The 21,610-nt window shown below is 39.5% G+C and overlaps 1 protein-coding gene across 9 annotated transcripts in view; it reads left to right on the forward strand.

The window, feature by feature from the left end:
• RTTN (rotatin) overlaps positions 1–21,610 on the forward strand; it is a 155,446-nt gene that overhangs the window by 114,718 nt on the left and 19,118 nt on the right. For 8 of the 9 annotated variants that reach the window (XR_007772439.1, XR_007772438.1, XM_050938794.1 and 5 more), the window contains exons 38-43: positions 663–816; positions 1,185–1,322; positions 2,368–2,579; positions 8,320–8,425; positions 14,434–14,531; positions 15,610–15,687. Coding sequence is in view for 6 of the 9 variants with exons in the window: in XM_050938794.1 (XP_050794751.1) it covers positions 663–816; positions 1,185–1,322; positions 2,368–2,579; positions 8,320–8,425; positions 14,434–14,531; positions 15,610–15,687 (786 nt within the window). In the remaining 3 variants the exon portion in view is untranslated. Of the gene's footprint in view, positions 1–662; positions 817–1,184; positions 1,323–2,367; positions 2,580–8,319; positions 8,426–14,433; positions 14,532–15,607; positions 15,688–21,610 lie in introns of all 9 variants that reach the window. The other variant, XR_007772440.1, reaches the window with a different exon arrangement.

Below are 21,610 nucleotides of genomic sequence, written 5' to 3' on the forward strand. Positions count from 1 at the left end.
CTTAACCCAGCTGTGGGGGGCTTTAGGAACTAGTCAGCAGGAGGGTGGCCTCATCTGCAGCCGGGGATGACGACAACTCCTTATAGCCCTGGCTGGGAGTCTCTGCAATGCCCAGACAGGACCCTGAGCCTTCTCTGCACCTTATGCCAGCAGGGATCCAGTGTCAGCAGCTTCATGGCTGTGCAGGGAGCCCTCTGGAGCTCCCTAATCATGGCCCAGCTCGCCCACTCACCAGCCAGGAGTGTAGGAGCTGTATCTGACAGAAACTGTTCGGCAGTGGAGTGACTTCTGCAGCCACAGGATAATCCTCCTTGTGGCTGGGAATTTCTGTTCTGCAGGTCCAGGATGACTGCAGCTTCCCCTGCACCTTAGTCCCTGGGGCCACAGAGAGCGCCCCCCGTTGTCAGTACTGCCCTAACCCTAAGTACAACCTTATCCCCCACAACTTTAAAAATAAAAATAGTTAAAAATAAAAAAATCTTAAATAAAAATGGACAAAAAAGATCAAAATTTAAAAAAAGAATATCAAATTCTGCCAACTATATATATATTTTTTTTCTCAAAAAGGTGCATTATGTGGTATTGCCTAAAGTAGGTCTTAACATACTGTAAAAACAGGTTTCAAGGATCCAGCTTTTGTGTCCTTTTTACTATTTTAACAGGTTTTATTCCTACTTCAGTACTTGTCTTCAGTGTCCAGGCTTCTACAGTCATGTTTATTGGTAGACACTCACCTTGTGATCCAGGATGAGCTAATGAAACCTCTTTTGGGAAATACCTTAATGATCCTCTCCATTCGCTCTCTGGATGGCTTAGGTAATATGTAGATACTTCTCTTGTCAAGACAGACAGATGCACGTCTTATTCAGCAAAATCAGTACTATCTTTCCTGACATTGTATGTTAAACTGTAGAGTTACATGTTTCATTTGCTACATGCTAATATTTAGAAGTTTATATCTGCTAGCCATTTACTCACTAGTCTTCAAGCATAATTATGAAATAAAGGAAGAAACTGAGTTAAAATTGGTTTGGGGCTGAATTATTTGTGTATGGGATGGGGGTTGCATGTTTGTTTTTTTTTCATCACTTATTATTTTAAAGATAAGTTTCTGTGGTCAGGCTTAGATATCCAGTTTTCTGTTTATGGGTTAATAGCTTAAACTTCCTATGTTCTGTTTGCAGATACTGAGTTAACATCTGCGGTTCACCAAACATGGACAGATTTGTTTAGCCTTCTGGCTATGCTGTTAAGGAAAAGTGGCCAAATCGCTCTTCCATCTGTGACAGCAGCTCTTGGAAAACATTGGACTGCAATAATTGGTAATGCCTATTCTTAGATGGATTTAGGCCTTGCAGCTAATAATGAGGATGACCTCTTATTAGATGCTATCAAATACTTATAAAGGACATATCCATAACAATAAACAAAATGTGCCTGCTTTTTACTGAGAAGATACCCTTGTTTGTTTTTATAACTTTTTTCTTATAAAGTTCCGTAAAATCATTTCTCAGCTATTACACAGCTTTCCAATTTTTTTTTTTTTGTATAGACTTCAACAGTTTCTGGTTCTGAACTTTGGGATAAAGTAAATCAGCTTTGATTAGAGGCTGAACAGAGCCATAGCATACTGTTTTTTGTTTGGGTTTTTTTTTTCTTAAACTGATCATTTATGTAAAACGCACAAAAGCAAACAAAAACATACAAGCCTGAAAAATATTTTAAAGGTCACAAACTTTTCTTGCTGCATGAGTCATCATGTAGTCACTTGTTGTTATATAATGGTTTAAACTGTTACACAAATAATAAGTTAATTATTATAATTAAGACCCTGATTACTTTGCTTAATCTATCATGTGCCTACAATTAATCACCTAAGTAGTCCCATTGAAATCTATGCTTTTGGTTAGGCATGTGCTAAGTAACTTGTTGAGCCAGGGCCTAACTGCACTTCTGCCAACAGAGTGAGCTTCTAATGAAAAGCTTCTGATTGTTGCTGTCTTTAGTATAATGCAAGCTCTGGTTTAAAGTGAGGGGAAGGCTAAAATATTGAAGCAAGTGACTCGTCTAGCAAGTGAAGGTTGACTAAAGAGTTTCAGTGCTCATTTGTGGATTTGTTCTTTTAATTGCAAATGTGACATGGAATACTTAGTCATTCACACTTTCCATAAATTTAGAATACAAAAATGTATTTTTAAACTTAGGTGCAAATACTTAGGGCTCATTGGATGTCTCTTGCAAGCACTAGTGTGCTGTTCCATGACCCAGGCACATACCTTGGATTAGTTTGTTCCAGTTCTGAAATGTTTAACATGTCTTGAAGCTGAAATTAAAAAAAAAAAATCTCTTATGTATTTGATCTTTTAGATACAATTTGTGACTGTGTGCATCTGTCTACCACATGTCCCAGTTTATATATGGCCAGTTTGCAGTTCCTCTCCATTCTCTTGGCTGAAGAGGGGAAAAGACAGCTCCAAGATAAACAGAATATTTGCCCCAACCCAACAATTACTTTTCTTCTAGATGAAGCGGAAGGAGGTTTGGCATCTGGGGCCAAACTTAATGAATTAATAATTCAGGTATAAATTTATATATTCAATAAATTAATACCATGGTATTATGGTTTTGAGTATATGACTGAGATCATGTTTCTATTGTAATGCTGAATGTCTAATTAAAAGCTCGGCCAACCTATTTTGAGAACTAGTCTTAGTAAAGAATCCAGAGCACTTCAAACAAACTGGTTTATTAACTATATGTAAAAATCACTCTTCTCACCACTGTTATACAGCTTTTTAACACCACACAGCAACATTACATAATAGTTTAAGGTAGGAAGTGAATACAATATCTGATTTAAATGGCAGAGGAAGATTTTACATAATTAGAATATTATTATGCCAATTGAAATTGGCCAAAAGGATTCTTACTTTTCCAGATATGCCTTGGAATGTTTAAGGATTGAGACTTTGTTTTTCTTCCCATAAATGACAGCACCAGAGTGCTCTTTAACACCACACAATCATAGAAATTAGGGACTGATAAAACCCATTTGGCTATTTAGCCTATCTTTTGCCGGTATCTGATTATTGCATACAGGACTTCTATTAATGCATTGTACTATCTAGTTTTAAATCTGCCAAGCATTGAACTTTTATCTCTTCCATTGGGAGACTGTTTCTCAACATAATAGATCTCACTGACAGGACAATTTTCTTGATATTAGCCAAAATGTTTTCTCTTTCCTAATTTAATCTCATTATTCCTATTTATACTTCCTTGTACTACCCTAAATAATTCCTTTCCCTCCTTGATATTTACACCTTCGGTTGTAGACCATTAACATGTCTTACGTTACTTGTCACTTAGACAAGATATATTAGTTGCTATATATTTAACTTCTCTTTCCTCATAAGTCCTTCAGCTCCCTATCATTTTCATTGGCCTACTCTTAACTACCTGCACTTTATCATGGTTGTCATAAACAGATAAGAAGAGTTAATAGAACAGAAGTGCTTCATATCTCTTTGACTGGAAAGGGTTAACAAGAACAGTGAACCTGGCGGTCACCTGACCAGAGGACCAATCAGAGGACAGGATACTTTGAAATCTTGAGGGAGGGAAGTTTTTGTGTGTGCTGTTAGATTTTGGTTGTTGTTCACTCTGGGGACTCAGGGGGAGCAGATGTGCAACCAGGTTTCTCTCCAATCTCTACAATACAGGCTCTTATAAGTTCAGATTAGTGAGTACTAGGTAGATAAAGCGAGTTAGGCTTATGTTTGTTTTCTTTATTTGCAAATGTGTATTTGGTTGGAAGAAGTTCAAATGTGCATTTGGCTGAAAGGAGTTTAATTGTGTATTTGGCTGAAAGGAGTTCAAATTTGTATTTTTGCTGAAAGGATTTTAATTTGTACTTGTATACTTAGGTTGGGAGGGTGTTCCCAGTGTCTATAGCTGAAAGACCCTGTACCTATTCCATTTTTTAGAAATTTACAAAGATAATTTTTACTGTTTTTTCTTTCTTTAATTAAAAGCTTTTCTTGTTTAAGAACCTAATTGTTTTTTGATTCTGGTGAGACCCCAGGGGACTGGGTCTGGATTCACCAGGGAATTGGTGGGGAAAAAGGAGGGAAGAGGGGGAGAGAGAGGCTGATTTCTCTCTGTGCCAGGATTACTTTCTCTCAGGAAGAGTCTGGGAGGGGGAAAGAGAAGGAGGGAGGAAGGTGAATTGTCCTCTCTGTTTTGTGATTCAAGGAGTTTGAATCACACAGTGATCTTCCAGGGTAACCCAGGGAGGGGAAGCCTGGGAGAGGCAACGGTGGGGGAAAGGGTTTACTTTCCTTGTGTTGAGATCCAGAGGGTCTGGGTCTTGGGGGTCCCCGGGCAAGGTTTTGGGGGGACCAGAGTGTACCAGGCACTGGAATTCCTGGTTGGTGCCAGCGCTACAGGTTCTAAGCTGGGATTGAGCTTAGAGGAATTCATGCTGGTACCCCATCTTTTGGATGCTAAGGTTCAGAGTGGGGATTATACCATGACAATGGTATATTTGGTAATAATAGTAAGATTTCATGTGAAACTATAACAAACGATTTATTAAAGCTGAAATATCCACATCGGTCTGTTTTTCACCAGATTTAGTCAATAGAAGCTGTCAAGTTTGTCTGAATTTGTTCTTTATAATCAGATATGGCTAATTGCTCTTATTGTTCTGATACCTAGATGCCCAGTGATATTTCTCTTAATATTCCATTATTTTGCCACAATTGCTGGAACAATAGTTCTTTTTCAAGTATGTGTCGGGTGGATCTTACGATAGATGTGCTTTATTTACACACGTGAGACTTGAAAAACGTTGAGTAGCAGTGACTGTTGAGGCCTCTCATGCCCTGTGATACCTTAAGCTCTTGTGCATGGACATGAAGGGAGGTGTGAACGTCTTATGGCAATACTGGGTCAGACCAGTGGTCCATCTAGCCCAATATCCTATCTTCCGACAGCAGCCAGTGCCAGATGGCTCAGAGGGAATGAACAGAACAGGGCAATTATCAAGTGATGCCTCCCTTGTCATCCACTCTCAGCTTCTGGCAATCAGAGGTGTTGGGACACCCACAGCATGAGGTTGCATCCCTGAACATCTCGTTAATAGCCATTGATGGACCTGTCCTCCATGAGCTTATCTTTTGCTTCTTTGAAACCAGTTATACTTCTGGCCTTCACTAAATCCCCTAGCAACAATTCCATGGGTTGACTTTTCATTGTGTGAAGAAGGAAGAAAAAAGAAAGTTTTGTTTTAAACCTACTGCCTATTAATTTCATTGGGAGACCCTGGGTCTTGTGTTATGTGAAGACATGCCTAACACTACCTTATTCACTTTCTCCACACCATTCATGGTTTTTATAGACGTCTGTCGTATTCCCCACTTTAGCTGTGTTTCTTCCAAGATGAAAAGTCCCAGTCTTTTTAATCCCTCACCATGTAGAAGTTGTTCCATACCCTTAATCATTTTTATTTCCCTTCTCTGTACCTGTTCCTATTCTAATATATCTTTTTAGAGATGAGGTGACCAGAACAGCATGCTGTCTTAAAGGTGAAGGTGTACCATGGATTATGGCATTATAATATTTTCTGTCTTTATTATCTATCCCTTTCCTAATGGTTCCTAACATTCTATTAGCTTTTTTTGACTACTGCTGAAAATTGCTGTCTAATAGGAAACTGAACCTGCACTGTGGGTTTAGGCTCTTCAAGGCTTGATTTACCCCAACTGGTACCACTTTCCCTGGGATTTCCACTTAGGGAAGGAACCTTTACATTGCTTTCAGAGCTTGCTAAAAGCTTAATGTTGGAGATTGCTTGCATAATGACTCACCAGAGCTCCCAGCTGTTCTGGCTTTGTCCCTCCCTTCCTAGGACCAATCACATTTTGAGTTGGCTAATTACATACTCCTTTGTGAGTGTTGAGAGGTAGTATGTGCTGCCACAATTCTACACTCTCTCAAACCCTTCTGTTCTTTATTATACCCACCTAAGCTAGCATTCCTAAAGATAAATCAAGCCCAAAGTCAGTTTTCTGCTGTTGCGAGATTTCCCAGCTGGAAGGCTTAGTGAGAGATTTTCAGTGGCCCAAAGGGGAGTTAGACAACTAACTTGTATGGACTTTCAATGAGAGTTGAGTGCCTAAATTATTTTTGTACCTTTAAAAATTTTCCTCTTATTTCCAACCACCCAATACATATAATTCTTTGCATCCCAAACTAAGCTGTTCTTATTTAGCTTCCATTTCCCCTGACTTCTCGTTAGTATCTGAGATGCCTTCCAGTTCTACGCACTACTCATTTCTCCTAAGGTGATTTCCTTGAACTGCCATACTTCAGTCAAAAGGTGACCTACATATAAGAACTACAGCATCATATTTTTTCAAGTTATGTTAAATCTGTTAGTGGTTGATGAACTGTTCATAAACAGTACTTAATTCTAGATTTTCATTTGTTGCGGTCTTAGCAGAAGAGATTCCCCCTCCCATCTAATCCGCTTCACCTACATCAATATCCTTGCAGATCCCCTGTTCTTAGAGTATTTTACTCTTCTTCTCTTTTCTTGTAGAACTGTTTTCATTAGATATGACCTATTGCCATCTAAATCTTTATCTTAAACTTTGTGTTAGTAATATATACAGAGCCACTTTATGTCTTTGTGTTTTAATCTCTTCTCAGTTGCCCATATAGAGTATGTCTACACAGCAAATTAAAACCCGCGGCTGGCCCATACCAGCCAACTCAGGTTTCTGGGGCTTGCTGTGGGTCTGTTTCACTGCTCTGTAGACTAGGACCCTGAGGGCTTCAACTCGAGCCCAGAAGTTTACACAACAATGAAACAGCTCCATGAACCTGAGTTGGCCAGCTGCAGATTTTTCTTTGCTGTGCAGACATACCCATAATCAAAATGTTTGTTTTACTGTCCAAAAAACATTGCTCTTTTTTATTCCTATTTTGACTTTTTTTTTCAGGCCTGACTTACTGCCTTAAACTCTGCAGTAAATAACCCTAAAGCAAGCATCAATTTATTGCACATTTAGGGCTTGAAAAACATACTGGACAATGATGTATCTGGAGGACTAAAGCTAATAGCCTGAGAATGATATCTAAGATAGTGGCAGGTGGGGTACAATCTGTGAAGTCTAGGCACAATGTACTCAGGAGAATTTCTCTTGTAGGTGGTAGGATTTTACTAAGGTTCTATCTTCGTTGATAATTTAAGTTCCCTCTAGTGCATTCCAGCGGCTGGAAGGGAGGAGACCTTTCCCTACAACCCAGAACCTCCTTGCTGCTGTTGTGTGAGCATCCACTCTAGCCTTTCCACAGCCTTATGGGTTCCCTTTCTTTTTAGGGTTCTTCTCAAGTATACATCCGGGGTTCTGTTCGTAGCTTTACCAAATAGCAGCAGAGTGACTTTTACAATTCTGTAGAAATTGGTGTCTTATCTGCTACTCCCCACTTACTCCCTAGGGCAGGGGTCCCCAACGCAGTGCCTGCGGGTGCCAAGGGAACCGCCAGGGCCTCTTAAGTGCGCCCACATACTGGCTGGCGGACGAGCATCCGCCGAAATGCCGCCAAAATCCGGTGGCATTTTGACAGTGAATCCTCTAGATGACGCTGTTTGCTGCCAACAAACAGCGTCACCTAGAGGCATCGCCGCTTCTGGATGATGCCGCTTGCCGGCAGCATTTCAGCAGATACTCGTCGGCCGCCACGGTCCTCCGTGGCTCGTCGTCTGGCACCCGCCAGACTAAAAAGGTTGGGGACTATTGCCCTAGGGGAAGTTACAAATTGGTGAGTGGATTTTTGCAGCTCTCTTGGTATAGCAAGATCAGTACACATAGTATTTAGAAACTCAGGACTTTACACTAAACCTAGGGATTAACATAGTCACTTTCCCAATATCTAGCTAATCTTCCTGTACACTTTTCCCCAGCAAAAGGTAGCGCCCATATAGACACATTTATCACAGATTGACAGTTATGTAGGAGAAAAATTAATTGTTCTAACTTCAATACGTTTCTCTCCAATTAAAGTAGATAGACACCATGGTTTAGTGTTCGTAAAACAAAAATTTGCATAATCTCTGGCTCGTGGGAAATTCTGAAATGTTGAAATTTCCTGCAAAATGAAAATTTTGATTTTTGACGAGCTCTAATTTTGAATCACTGAGAATTCAAAATGATACATCACTTTTACAGGCATAAACATGATCATGAACGTTTTTCTCCAGTATATGTTTTACTTTTCCATTGTAGTGATAAAGTCTTTACTTATTTGCAGAGCTATGAAGGAAAATCCTCTAAAGATGTGCTGAAACGAGTTGCTACGGGTGCTTTACTGTCCCTGTTGGCTGTCAGTAAAAGTGCCCAGAAATGTGCTTTGGAAGGTAAGCCTGAAGAGAGACATGCTACAATATACTTAAAATACTCTGTAAATCAAATGCTTGCCAATAATATTTTTTCATGGTCTTCAGTCTAAAAATAAAGCTGTTGTTTTTAATATTGCTTTTAAGAAGCTGCTCTGTAAATAAAATGTTTGATTACTGAAGTTTACAATTATATATAAATGTCAGTACCCAGTGCAATCTAACACTTTTTTTGAATTAATTGTATCTTTATTATTAATAATAATATTTCAGGTTAGATTAACAGGTTACAACCTATAGCATTTCATTTAAGTGGATCTAACTCTTAGTACTAGACAGTAGTGACCATCTGATGACTATCATCTTTGGCCGGCTTGTCCTCATCCATGCCTCCACAAATGCAAGTCGAATCCACACCATGCTATTTTGTTCTGAGCACATTCTTTACATTTCTGGCCAAAGTTTTGTCATGAGATTGGCCCAGCAGTCATTTATGGTCTCTGGGGATCCAATCATTGATGCGGTTTGTCCACCTATCGTCTTGCCTGCGGAAACAAGCAATAACCACCCACCTTTGCTTTGCGTCATATATCGCCTGCACTGCATCGATCACCTCTGTATGCCTTCTGATCTCCTCATTCAGTGTATGATCATGGAGCAATATCTTACACATTCACCTTTCCATTGGTCTCTGAGTGACAGAATTTTTCTTCCTCCGCTTGTGTGGAGAAAGTAAATAAGGAAGTGTTAATTACTCCTCACAACACAAGATCTAGGGGATCACCAAATAAAATTAATAGGCAGCAGGTTGAATATTTCTTCGCCTAACGCACAGTCAACCTGTGGAACTCTTTGCCAGAGGATGTTTTGAAGGCCAAGATTATAACAGTTCAAAAAAGTACTAGATGTGTTCTTGGAGGATAAGTCCATCAATGGCTATTAGCCAGGATGGTATCCCTAGCCCCTGTTTGCCAGAAGCTGGGAGTGGGTGACAGGGAATGGATCACTTGATGATTAACTGTTCTGTTCATTCCCTCTGAAGCACCTGGCATTGGCCACTGTCGAAAGATAGGCTACTGGGCTAAATGGAGCTTTGGTCTGATCCAGTATGGCCATTCTTATGTTCTTATGCCATGTGATAAAACAAGGGGTTTATTTTTACCTTGTCTCTTTTAAGTAAGTATAATGTTTTAGAAATTTGTATTCCATTAAAAGTGTATGTTGGGGGAATCCTTCAAGGGTTTAAAGTTGTCGAAGTAATTAGAATAACCCTCATATGAACAGCATAAACTATAGCATCTTCATTCTTAAAACCCCTAAAATGTTAAAAATCTCTAACTGACAAGGGAATTTACATCAATATTAATCTACCATTGCAGTTTGTACATATGGTTAGTAAGAGTATAGATAAATGAGAGAAGGCAGCTTATTTCAATAACAACCTTAACTCTGACCACAAGCTTATGAAATTGCTTTCCCCTTCCAGACTTACAGACTTTGCAAAGATTGTCTCACCTAAGCTTCCCCTGCTGCTTCTGTCTCAGTAGTGATGTTATATTGCCAGTTTCTCATACTGCCTTACAAAGTGTGCAAGAGTCTCTATAAACCTTAGAATGTTGCAACAGCCCCTTTATGGGTAGATCAGTCGTCCACAGTTGTTCACCTCAAGAGATATACAATAGTGGGGTTTGCCTGCTCGATACCTTAGGACAGTGGTGGGCACCCAGCAGGCCGTACGCAGCCTTTTAGGGTAATCCGCTGGTGGGCCGCAAGATAGTGTTTATATTGACCATCCACAGCCATGGCCGCCCGCAGCTCCCAGTGACCGTGGTTTGCCGTTCCTGGCCAGTGTGAGCTGCAGGAAGCAGCGCAGGCCACAGGGGTGTGCTAGCCACCGCTCCCCGCAGCTCTCATTGGCCAGGAAGAGTTAAGGCACTCAAAAGGTTTATCACTGACAAATGAACTGGAGTCTCTGCTGTTTATGGGTAACAAGACCCACTCGATCAATCAGACTCTCATATGTCTCCGGTACCTTCGAATTCCTATTCATCACCTGTTTTGGTTGGAGCTCCTGCACTGGTAAGTGTTGAGGAAGATGATGAAGACTTCCCTTCACTCTCATCTGTCTCAGTGCAGAGCTCTCTTACCTATTTATACAAGAACTACTCTTTGACACCCACCGTGAGAGACAGAGGAATTTTGAGGAAGACATCACTGATGGTGCGAAAAACCTTGGATGTCACCACCTCTTCTTTATGGCCCCCTACAGTAGCCATGCTTGGGGTCCCTGGACAGCATACCAACAACAGTTTTCCAAGGCATTGAGTCTCATTCACTGGGACAGGAGAGGCACACAGTCCCCTCCACCCTAACCCGTTCCTCAGGAATAGACACTAGAGATACAGGAAGCCAGTGCAGATAAGGAGACTACCCCTCAAACTACCATTTCCTCATAGTCTCCAGATGAAGCAGTTACGCTTCCACCATCCTCTGTGGCTGATGATTTCTGGCAATTTCAGGACTTATAAAATGGATGATGGATGCTCTACCGATACCACTCGAAGAGGTGAAGGAATCACAACACAAGTTGTGGGATGCTCTGCAGTCAGCAGCACCAACCAGAGTTGCGCTATCTCAATGAGGTCCTTTTGGACCCAGAAAAAATGGTTTGGGAGACCCTAGCAACAGTACTGCAAACTTGCAGATGGGCAGATAAAAAATATTATGTCCTCTCCATGGACTCTGAATTTTTATTCTATCACCCACCATCACCACCTAATTCTCTGGGGGTGGATGCAGTTAGTGAATGAGAAAACAACACCACATTAAGTCAATTCAGTATGACAAAGGCCAGAAGTGTCTGGACCGTTTTGGAAAAAGTTCTACTCATCTGCAATCTTGCAGTTTTTCAAATAGTGAATTACCAGGCAATTATGGCAAAATATAATTACACAAACCACACAAAAATTACTTTTATGGAGCACCTTCCATTGGAGCAAAGAGAACAATTTCAGGCCATCATTGTTGAAGGACAGTTACTGGGCAGGATATCCCTTCATGTGTCTTTAGATGCAATAGACTTTGCAGTCTGTTCCATATCTATGGCAGTAGTTGTGCACAGGGCATCCTGGCTTCAGCTGTCCAGCTTTCCCAGAGAGGATCAACCTTTTGATGATTTAAAGTTGTTTTCAGAAACAATAGATGAATCCCTGCATGCTTTGAAAGACACCAAGGTCACTTTATGATATCTAGAAATTTACACTCCTACAAACAAAATAATTGTAATAGGTCACCCAAAGAACTTGTCCAATCCAATTCTCTGGGTTCCACTGACCTCCTCCCATACCCGAGTAAGATCAAATAGATGCCCGAGGGGGAAAAAACTCTCATCCACCGCAGCCGGCATCAAAACATCAGTTTTGACTTAACCTGTCCATGAAAATGGCCTTTTTGGTAGCCATCATATCATTCTGAAGAGTTGGAGAAATTGGGGCCTTTATGGCAGATCCCTTTCATAGTATTCTTGAAAGACAAGGTTTCTTTCCATCCGTAAATTCCTTATTCTTTACATTCCTATCTAAGACATCATCCTAGTTTCATCTTAATCCATTCATTCACCGCTTCCCCACCCCCTCCACCCCCGAAACCCTACAATTCTCAACTTGAGACTTCCTTTCATACTTTAGGTGTCACATGAGTTTTGGCCTTGTATATGGATAGGACCATACTATTTTGGAAGTCTCCTAGACTTTGTTTCCATTTCAAGCAGATTTAAAGGATCCACTGTCTCCACTCAGAGGTTATCAAGGTGAATCTTTTGGTGTATTTTTGCATGTTACAAAGCTACCAGCGTTCAGCCTCCTTTTTGGGTTGTTAGCACACTCTACAAAGTCATAATCAACATCTGTGGCATTACTTAAAGACATTGTAGTATATGAGATCTGCAGAGCCACTAGCTGATCTTCGGTACATACTTTCTCCTACCTTGGACCATGCCTCTAGATCTAATATAGTGGTTGGCAATGTGGTTTGTTCTTGAGTTCCTGCAATCTATTCCAAAGCTCCCTCCTCCCTGCGGGTGTGATGCTCAGGAGTTACCTGAAGTGAAGTGCACTCATGGGGCACTACTCAAGGAAGAAGAAAAGATTACTCACCCATGCAGTAGCTGTGGTTCTCTGAGATGTGTGTCCTTATGGGTGCTCCATTACCTGCCCTCCTTCCTTCTCTGCTTCAGTATTTCCTTTGTGAGGCTTTGCAGTAGAAGAGGAACGGAGAGTGGTTCATCCATGCAGCCCTATTCAGCCTCTGAGCAGGACATGAGGTTGAGCAGTGTGCACGTGTAGGCCAGACAGACACCGCTAACGAAAATCTCTGAAGGCATATGGGACATCTGTGCACCTGAAGTGGAGCACCCATAGGGGGACACATCTCAAAGAACCAACTACTGCGCATGTAAGTAACCTTTTCATCAGAGAATGGAGGCTTGTGTGTAGGTTTTTAATAATGTGATTTATTAGTAGAATATTATACGTTCTATATTTATTTTTAATCCTTACAACTGTTCTGTGTGATGTAATTATAGAATCTACTGCCTTAATGAATGTTAGAATACAGTTTGAATCACTACACTTGATACAGACAGACGAATATTTCATTTGCCTAAATTTCAAAAAAGAATATTTTTAAATCTGTTTATCTTATTTCTTTGAAACTATATATATCACTGAGCATTAAACTTGAAATTTAGAAAACACAAAGGCTCTATTTCTCAGTCTAAAGATATTGTCTGTATAAGATTCTCATTCCTGGTTCTTGGTTCCTTAGCATGAGATTGGTAGAATTCTGCTGGCTCTGAAGTATGTAGATGCATGAAGACAATGAATTGCATAGAGCATTAAGCCTTACTAGAAATCATCCACAGCCCTTGCCAAGTATATGTATTGCCCTCTGAATGTTGCTTCTTGACTATAGTTAGCAAAAGAACTCCCTACAAGCTACTGCTCAGATCACAGTGACTTGATGCTCATTAAGTATACTTCCTCCATCCCAGCTCTACCTGCTGGTCGGGTCCAGTACACCATTATACATTTCTGAAACTTGGGCACATCAGTGTACTTTTGTGGTGTTCCAACACATGTCTGTCTTAATGCTTTGACACCTATTTTCCTCAGCACTTAGAGTACTAAAAACATTCAAACACCGCTGGTGTCTAACACCAGTTTTTTTGTTTTGTTTTTTGTTTTCTCTTTACCAGTGTCTCAGTGCTTTTGTGGTGTTCTCTGTGAAGACGCTGTCTCTTTGTATATGTGGACAGTTGTAGCACATTGGGCACTCCAAGCATACAAATAATAATAATAATTATTATTATTAATATGCTGTCGTAAACTAGTTAAACTGTTACCTTTTTTCATCTCAGAAGGGCTGTATTTTGTAGGTGGATCCTTTTGTATAGTCTGCTTATTATTCTAAACTTGTGAAGCACTTTGGGGTCTTCTGGGATGAAGAACACTAGCTATAGTGTATATATAAGACATTACATCCCCCAGCTGTTGCTGTTAGGTCATGTTAACTTCCACTATGTGAAATTGCCTCACAGATCCCCACTTGCCTGACAAATCCCAGAGCTATTAAAAACCAATTTGCCTAGAAGGGGACACTATGCCTTGATGCATGCACACAGAAACAGAGAGAGTTTTAAAAGTGTACAACCCTAACTCCATTTGTTCCTGGCTTTTTTTTTTCAACTAGATTGATGGATCTCTGATCCTTTGTTCATAACTTCTTAATGTGAACTGGGTTTAGATATTGAAGATATCCTAACCACTTAATTATTTTGAGTAACCAGTTGGATTACTTGTTTTTACTCTTGCCTCATTTCCATCATATAGAGAGCCTTAATTGTGCTTTCCACATAAAGTTTAAGAGTTGATTAGGAAACAAAATTTCTTATACTTCAATTTACAGGTGAGGGGGTTTTGATACTTTTGAATATAAATAGGCTTCTGAATTGTATGGATTTTGTCTTTCAGCTAACCTTATAGACAGCTACATGGAACAGATGAAGCACATTCATGCACAGCTGAACTTAGAATCCCTAAGGCCTGGAAAAACAGCACAGAAAAAAAAGGTAACTGTAAAATCTACAAGGCGGACACAAAAAATTGTATCTGCTGTAGAAGATTTTTTTTTTCAGATATTTGATATTCTTTCTTGGAAGTGAGAGTGCATTTGGTTAGAGTATTGCCCAATTATTATGTTTTAATTAAATAATTAAATCTTTCTGTAGAGAGAAACAATTCAGACAGGGTCTCTGTTCCGCTAATCAGCAGTCCAGCTAATTTAATCTGCTTGGACTCTTCACCCTTTTGGAAGGGAATTATGAAGGGGAGGGTTGAACATGATTCTAGAAATATATGGAGCCACAATACTGTAAATACTGTGGATGAGTATCCTATTTGTATGTTTGCAACGTTCTAACATCCCAATGATTTCCATACTGTTAATGTTTAATTACAGGGCATTGGTTTTTTGGAAAGAGGATTGCAGTTAGGGTTTATTATTTAAATACAAAGATAACTAATAGTGCATATAGAAGCGCCTACAGCAACTTTTGATTGCATGTTATCTGTATTTTGTTAAAATGGGAAGAAACGTGTTACAAATGTCACTTATAAAAATGACTTGCATATTTCCTTCTATTTCATCCTCCCCTTCTCTCGTTCTCTCACATGGCCTCTTTGAGAGGCCTTTTACTTCATCACTTAGAGCCCCAGCCAGCATACATAAAGGGATTTAAAAACAAGTGTTACGTGTGTCACCTTACAGAGTTGAAGCATGCCCCCTATTTTATATCTCTGTTCTTTTATGCTTGATAGAACAGAAATAGATTTCTGTGGTGGATGAGCTTACTGAAATATCACTTTTCAGAAATGGTTAACATTCTACAAGTAAAGGTTCTGTGTAGGATGACCAGATAGGAAGTGTAAAAAATCGAGACGGAGATGGGAGGTAATAGATGCCTATGTAAGAAAAAGCCCCCAAAATCAGGACTGTCCCTATAAAATTAGGATATCTGGTCACTCTAGTTCTGTGGCATAAGTGGAGAGTTTGGGTATTACAATATAGCCATTAAGACAAACATGCTGCCTAAATAAAATGGATTCTGTTTTCAAATTGACACTCTTGAAACATATTTGTCCAAACAGGAGGATAATCTTATAAGGGAACTAAGGGTTGTTCTGCAGCTCCTAAGAAACTGCCTCTTTCGAAATGAAGAGTGCAAAGTAAGTAGTCATACTATTTGTATTATAATATTACCACATATGGCTAGTTTGGGATCTAAGAATAAAGACTACAGATATGTTCAATTTTAAACATTGTTCAGGTTGATCAGACCTCATCTTAATACTAATGGGTAGAATGCCTCATTGTTTCCTGCAGCAGAGAACATTACATGCATACATCAGACCTTTTAACTGACACTGAAACTTCAGCTCCAAGCAACTGAATACAAACTTCCGCCAACAGAGGTGGAATGGGATGCTATGCTAAAAATCTGTAGCTGGTGGCCAAAATATTGGGTAGGGGACAATGGATTCCAGAGACCTGCTCCAATAAACTTTCTTTTCTGTTTCCTACCCATTTCTTACTTCCCCCTGCTAGAAGACAAAATTTCCAAAGTGAAAAATGTAACACTTATTGGAAGGATGGGGGTGAGGAAAAACATAGGAAAGAGTTCTACGAGATGTGTCCCCCTATTGGTGCTCCACTACCAGCCTGCCTGCCTCCCCTCTGCTTTGGAGAGAAGGAACTGGGGAGCAGTTGGACCGTACAGTGCTATATATAGCTGCCGCTCACAGCACAAGACAGGGAGGTGTGCATGATCCAATGGGCACTGCTACCAAAGATCTCCAATCACAGGGATGGGGATGCTTGTCGCACCTACAGTGGACCATCCATAGGGACACACTTCTCGAGGAACCTCCGTTATTGCACAGATGACTTTTTTTTTTTTTTTTTTTTTTTTACTGCTTATGACTGAAGTTCTCTGAATGTATTCTCTGCAGAACTACAGGATCTCTGCAGCTCCTCCTTCCTTTGCTGCTTTTTCCAGAGTTTTAGTAACTAATTTAGTTGAGGTAGAGGAGAACAGTATGTGTAGGAGGGTGAGGCCTTGTAAAATCACAGTTGGAATTTTAGAACATTTTCAGTTTCATGTACATGCTCCCTAGTAATTAAAATTAAAAGTTCTGTTATTTGGCTCTGTACCAACCGGAAAGCTCTACAAACAGCATTTCTAATCTTCATAGAAAGTCCAGTTGGCATGGAATTGGCAGGCTCCCTACCTGGCTCCACGCGGCTCCCCGCAAGCAGCGATCTGTCCCTTCTGTTCCGAGGTGGAGGCGCAGTTAGGCGGCTCTGAACACATCCTCTGCGCACAGGCGCTGCCTCTGTAGCTCTCATTCACAGCTGTTCGCGTCCAATGGCAACTGCAGAGCAAGCGCTCAGAGGAGGGGGGCAGCGCATCGCTGCCTAGCCGCACCTCCGCCTCGGAACAGCAGGGACAGGTCTCCACTTGCGGGCAGCCACCTGTTGTCAGATGCTACCGGTGTGGTGCTCTGCTCTGTTCAATGTTGATATCACTCGGCTGCGTGCGTGTGTTCCCTCTTGTGTGCTGCCCCAGCTCTGCAGATAGCTGACACAGCAGACCCGAAGAGAACCCCCAGTGACCACAGAGTCTAGTAAGGTACGAAGGCATGTCGGCCAGGTTTATTGCCATATGAACACAATGGCAGTTCTCTGTAGATTTCTTAGTCTAATTCAGGGCATATTATGAGAAAGTGCCTCTTGGCAATGGACTCGGCTCAGTCAGTGGCGGGACTTTCCACTGCCCCCTCAGCCGGACAAAGACACCGCCCCAGGGATACATTTTTATACACAGGTACAAACAAGTTACACATCACTCCTGACGTATTGAGGTGCAACCCCTCTACGTAGCAAGGTACAACCCCTCTACGTAGTAAGGTGCCGCCTCTCACCTTGTACATGTTGGTTCGAACAAAACAACTTTATCCATCATATTACCCTTTTGTCCCTGTCATTGGGATGGGTCAGTCTGTTCCTTGTTATCTGTGTGGAGTGTACAAGTATGCAAATGTTCTGATATCTGATGTTCAGTACCTTTTAGGTACGTATCTTCTTGCGGCATCAGCCCTTTCCTTGCCAGCTTCTGTGAGCAGGGCCTGCCTCTGGCTCACAGCTTAACTTTGCTTTATGTTAGCAAAGTCTTGATCATTACTTTAGTTCAGGCCTTAGGCCTCATACCAGGCCTCTGATACCAAGGTTTATATCTCAGGGCCTCCTTTTACTACATTCTCCCACTTTTTGTCTTTTTATGGGGAGGATGTTTACCCATCGTCCCGGAAAAGCATAATGCATGGACTAAAGATAACCCAGTGGGCTAAACACTATTATGTGGTTACCTTATTTTACCATCCATACACTCATGCCCCATCTCCCCCCCATTATTGCTGTACTATTGTATGATCATTGTACTGCTGTATTATTGCTGTGCAACATGTACAATGTGTATAACCATCTTTTTAGTCTGCACATTCCCTCGTACGACTGTTAAGCAGATTTTATTATCCAATTATTTTTTAGTCCCTTATGGTGGGCCTGGGAATGTGAGGCCCGGGACCATGACTGAGCAATGTAATATTATGATTGAGCCTTAGAGGCACTTCCAAATAATTAATATATATGAATTATATGGATATGGCATAGATATTTGTAGTGTATATGGGCATATATGTGTAGTATGTATGTGTACCTATGACACCACCTTATATCCAAGCATAACCATGTTTTTCCAGTCTGCTGGTGTACTCTGGCACTTTTACTTTGGTGACACAGATAGAAACACACTCCTATTAGGGCAATTCCAGTTATTTGTCTCATCATTAGTAGTAGGCTGAGTGTTTTAAAATATTGGGATAGGGATTGTGATAGTGTGTCCCACAGTGTTATGTATATGAGAAATAAAACAGAAATTTCGAGTAGTGACACTACCACTGAGACCTTTATATATAAATATATTGTAATTAGTTACTACACAGTACTGTCCATTCATATTATAGGTTACCCTTGCTGCTGGTTGTCACTCTTTGGTCAGCTTTACTGGGCAGGAAACAGAAGTGAGTAGCTTCTCTGTTCCATTGCTTGATGTAGATCCAATTGTTTCTTATGGATGCTGTCTTCCAGATAACCTATTGAACAGACAGTAACCAATTTATCAAATATTGCTGTGTCAGGATTTAATATTGGTACCCTGACACTGAACAAGATTGTTTTGAATAACATGTGCCTCAGTTAGGATGCAGTGTCACTGACCCAAATTATGACTCGTACTAACAGGCAATTGGTTTACCCAATTTGTAGTTATTATGTAACATAGTTTCTTTACCAAGTTGTTTTTTGGCCTTCATGTTGTTTGCTGCCATTCATTTGTTGATTTTTACCTGTATGTTGGTTAAACAATTTAGCAAGATTATACACATTGTACATGTTGCACAGCAATAATACAGCAGTACATTGATAATACAATAGTACAGCAATAATACAGTTGTTTTTACACAGTAACCAAGTTGAAATTAAATGACAGTTTTCCTGGTCCAGCTAGTGGTTTTTAGCTGATTTGTTAACTTAATTGTCCATATATGGTAGATAGAGGTGTATTTGACCAGTCTCTTATTTATAAAACACTTCATTTTTCTTTTCTTGATGCTTGGAATTTTTTTCACTGTATATTGAGTCTTCAGGGTGTGATATTTTCTGGTGTTTGGTCTGTGGGATGCAACTTAAACAGCTTTTGTTAGTTAACAGTAAAGTTTTTGTTTGTTTGTTTGTTGGTTTTCAGTAACCCAAACTTAATACACAGTTTTAAAGTTTGTTTACAATGTAATAAGAACTATGTAATAGGGACCGTGTCTTTTACAACACAACCTATACTTTTACAATTCTTCTATAGACATTCATTTTCATTTGGAGTGCATTACAAATATTTCATACTAAATGTAATGCTTAACGACTAAAATAAATGCTCGTAATCTTCCATGAGAAGGTGTATTGTTTTCCCTTGCTGAACACTTTGTTTCAGCAAAAGAGTTAATAACATAATTTTAACCAACTTTTTAGAGTTAATTTGCTTGTGATACCAACTTCAGTCTTGTTAACTGTTTAGAAGCACAAACCTTAACAACCATTGCTTCCCATTAACATAACATAACAAAAGAAAAGCATATAAAATTAAACTAACTATAAAATTAAACCAAAATAAATTTTAAATACAGATACATGCAAATACTTTGAGGGTATTTGAGGGTATACTTTTATGATGCTTTGCTATGTTTGGAAGCCAAAGGTGGAAACCTGTTGAAATTGTTTGGTTAGCTTTATGCATAAATTGTTATTTTAAAACATTTTGGTTATGACATTCTTATAACTATAGCCCAAACAAGAAATTGACATTTCGTTAATATTATTTTTACCTTAATGTTGAGGTTTCCCCTTACATTTTTTCTTTGAATAGCAATTAAAAAAAAAAGTTAAAAAAACCCAAAACTGTGATTGATAAAAGAGAATTCTTTTTGTTTGCAATTGCATTATTTGTTGAGGCAGAAATATATGTACATATATTTGTAACTGAAACCTTTTTGAACTTTGCACAACAAAATGGTGTTAATAATACTATGATTATACCCCAACCATGATTTTAAAATAGTGTGGTACCACATATACTTTTTTAAAAAATAAAAAAGGGTATAAAATTGACTTTTGTTGCAACAAAAAAAATAAAAATAATTTTTAAAAAATAGTCATGTGATACACACAACATAGACACAACACACACACGACATACAGGACAAACTTACAATTAAAAACAAATGGTGCCAGAATTCTATTCATAACTATACAAAATAACACCACCAAAAATAAAAAGTAAAAGGGGTTAAACATTTGAATAAACAAGTTATTATCTTATTTAAAACTTGTAGCATGAATTTGATAAAAATATATTAATATTTGCCAAATGTACTATATTAATTTGGTAACAAGGAATTTTGCATTACTTTATATTTAACGTTATTTTAAAACTCTGCTATATGGAAATAAGAAAAGCCCATGTTTCAAATATTAGTTAGTGGTTAGGATTAGAAGCAGAGAGTGCATTTCTGTTGCTTGGCAACCATATCTTCAAGAAAGTTAGGAATAATTCCTGCTGTTGCATTCCTGAAGGGTTAAAATAATTAATTTACTGGATTTATTTAAAGTAAAGGTTTTACCTTGTTTTCTTTTTGTTTTGTTCTGTTTTCAATTGCTTTATTTTTCTGGAGGTTTCTGTAAAAACTATAACTTTTAACTCTTAAAACAAAGAGAGAGCAGAAGTGAGGAGAGGAGGGGGAAAGGAGGGTGTGAAGAACAACCTAGGAAGGTAGCAAGACCTGAGCCAAGAGAGATTAACTCCATCAAGGTATTTGAAAGTACAGGCAGCAGCAGCAAGTTTAGCAAACTGGGAAAACATATAAAGGACAAAACTTAACTAGTATGTAAAAATATTTGAGAAAGAAGGTTCTATTTTTAGATATGAGCATGGAGTGTGGTTCCGTGGGTCAAAGCAATTGGGAACCTGCACAGTTGGGAATTGCGCCCCTGGTTTTTATCCTGGCTCTGAGAGGAGATTGGGGGTAGTTACCTGCTCTTGTAAAACCTGAATTTGTTCCCCCAGTGTCTGTTGCTTTTGTTTGCATGCCAAATGGATAGTGGGAGTGCCCTTTTTTGCTGCAGTTAACTGTTTCTGGGCAGCTCCATGTGTTAATGCATCAATTCTAGGTGTTAACCTGCTTAATTTCAGTTTTTTACTTTGAAATTCTTTTTTATTCACTCCCCTGCGATCAAGTTGCAGCTCCTGTCTCCTAATGTGCTCTGTGAACTGTTCCATTTTTTCCTTCATTTGATTTACCAATTCAATGACAGTATTGTTTGCTACTCTTTCCTTCTGTGCACTTACTTGTCCCGTTCTGACAGGCACCAGTCTAGGTTCCGGTTTAAGTTTAACTGGAACCTGGCTTTTATCATAAGGTGATGGTTGCAATGCAGTGGACCCAGTTTCATCTTTTACTTTTACTAGGACCACCTTTTTCCACT

Source organism: Gopherus flavomarginatus, chromosome 2, assembly GCF_025201925.1.
Source record: "Gopherus flavomarginatus isolate rGopFla2 chromosome 2, rGopFla2.mat.asm, whole genome shotgun sequence".
Taxonomy (NCBI): domain Eukaryota; kingdom Metazoa; phylum Chordata; order Testudines; family Testudinidae; genus Gopherus; species Gopherus flavomarginatus.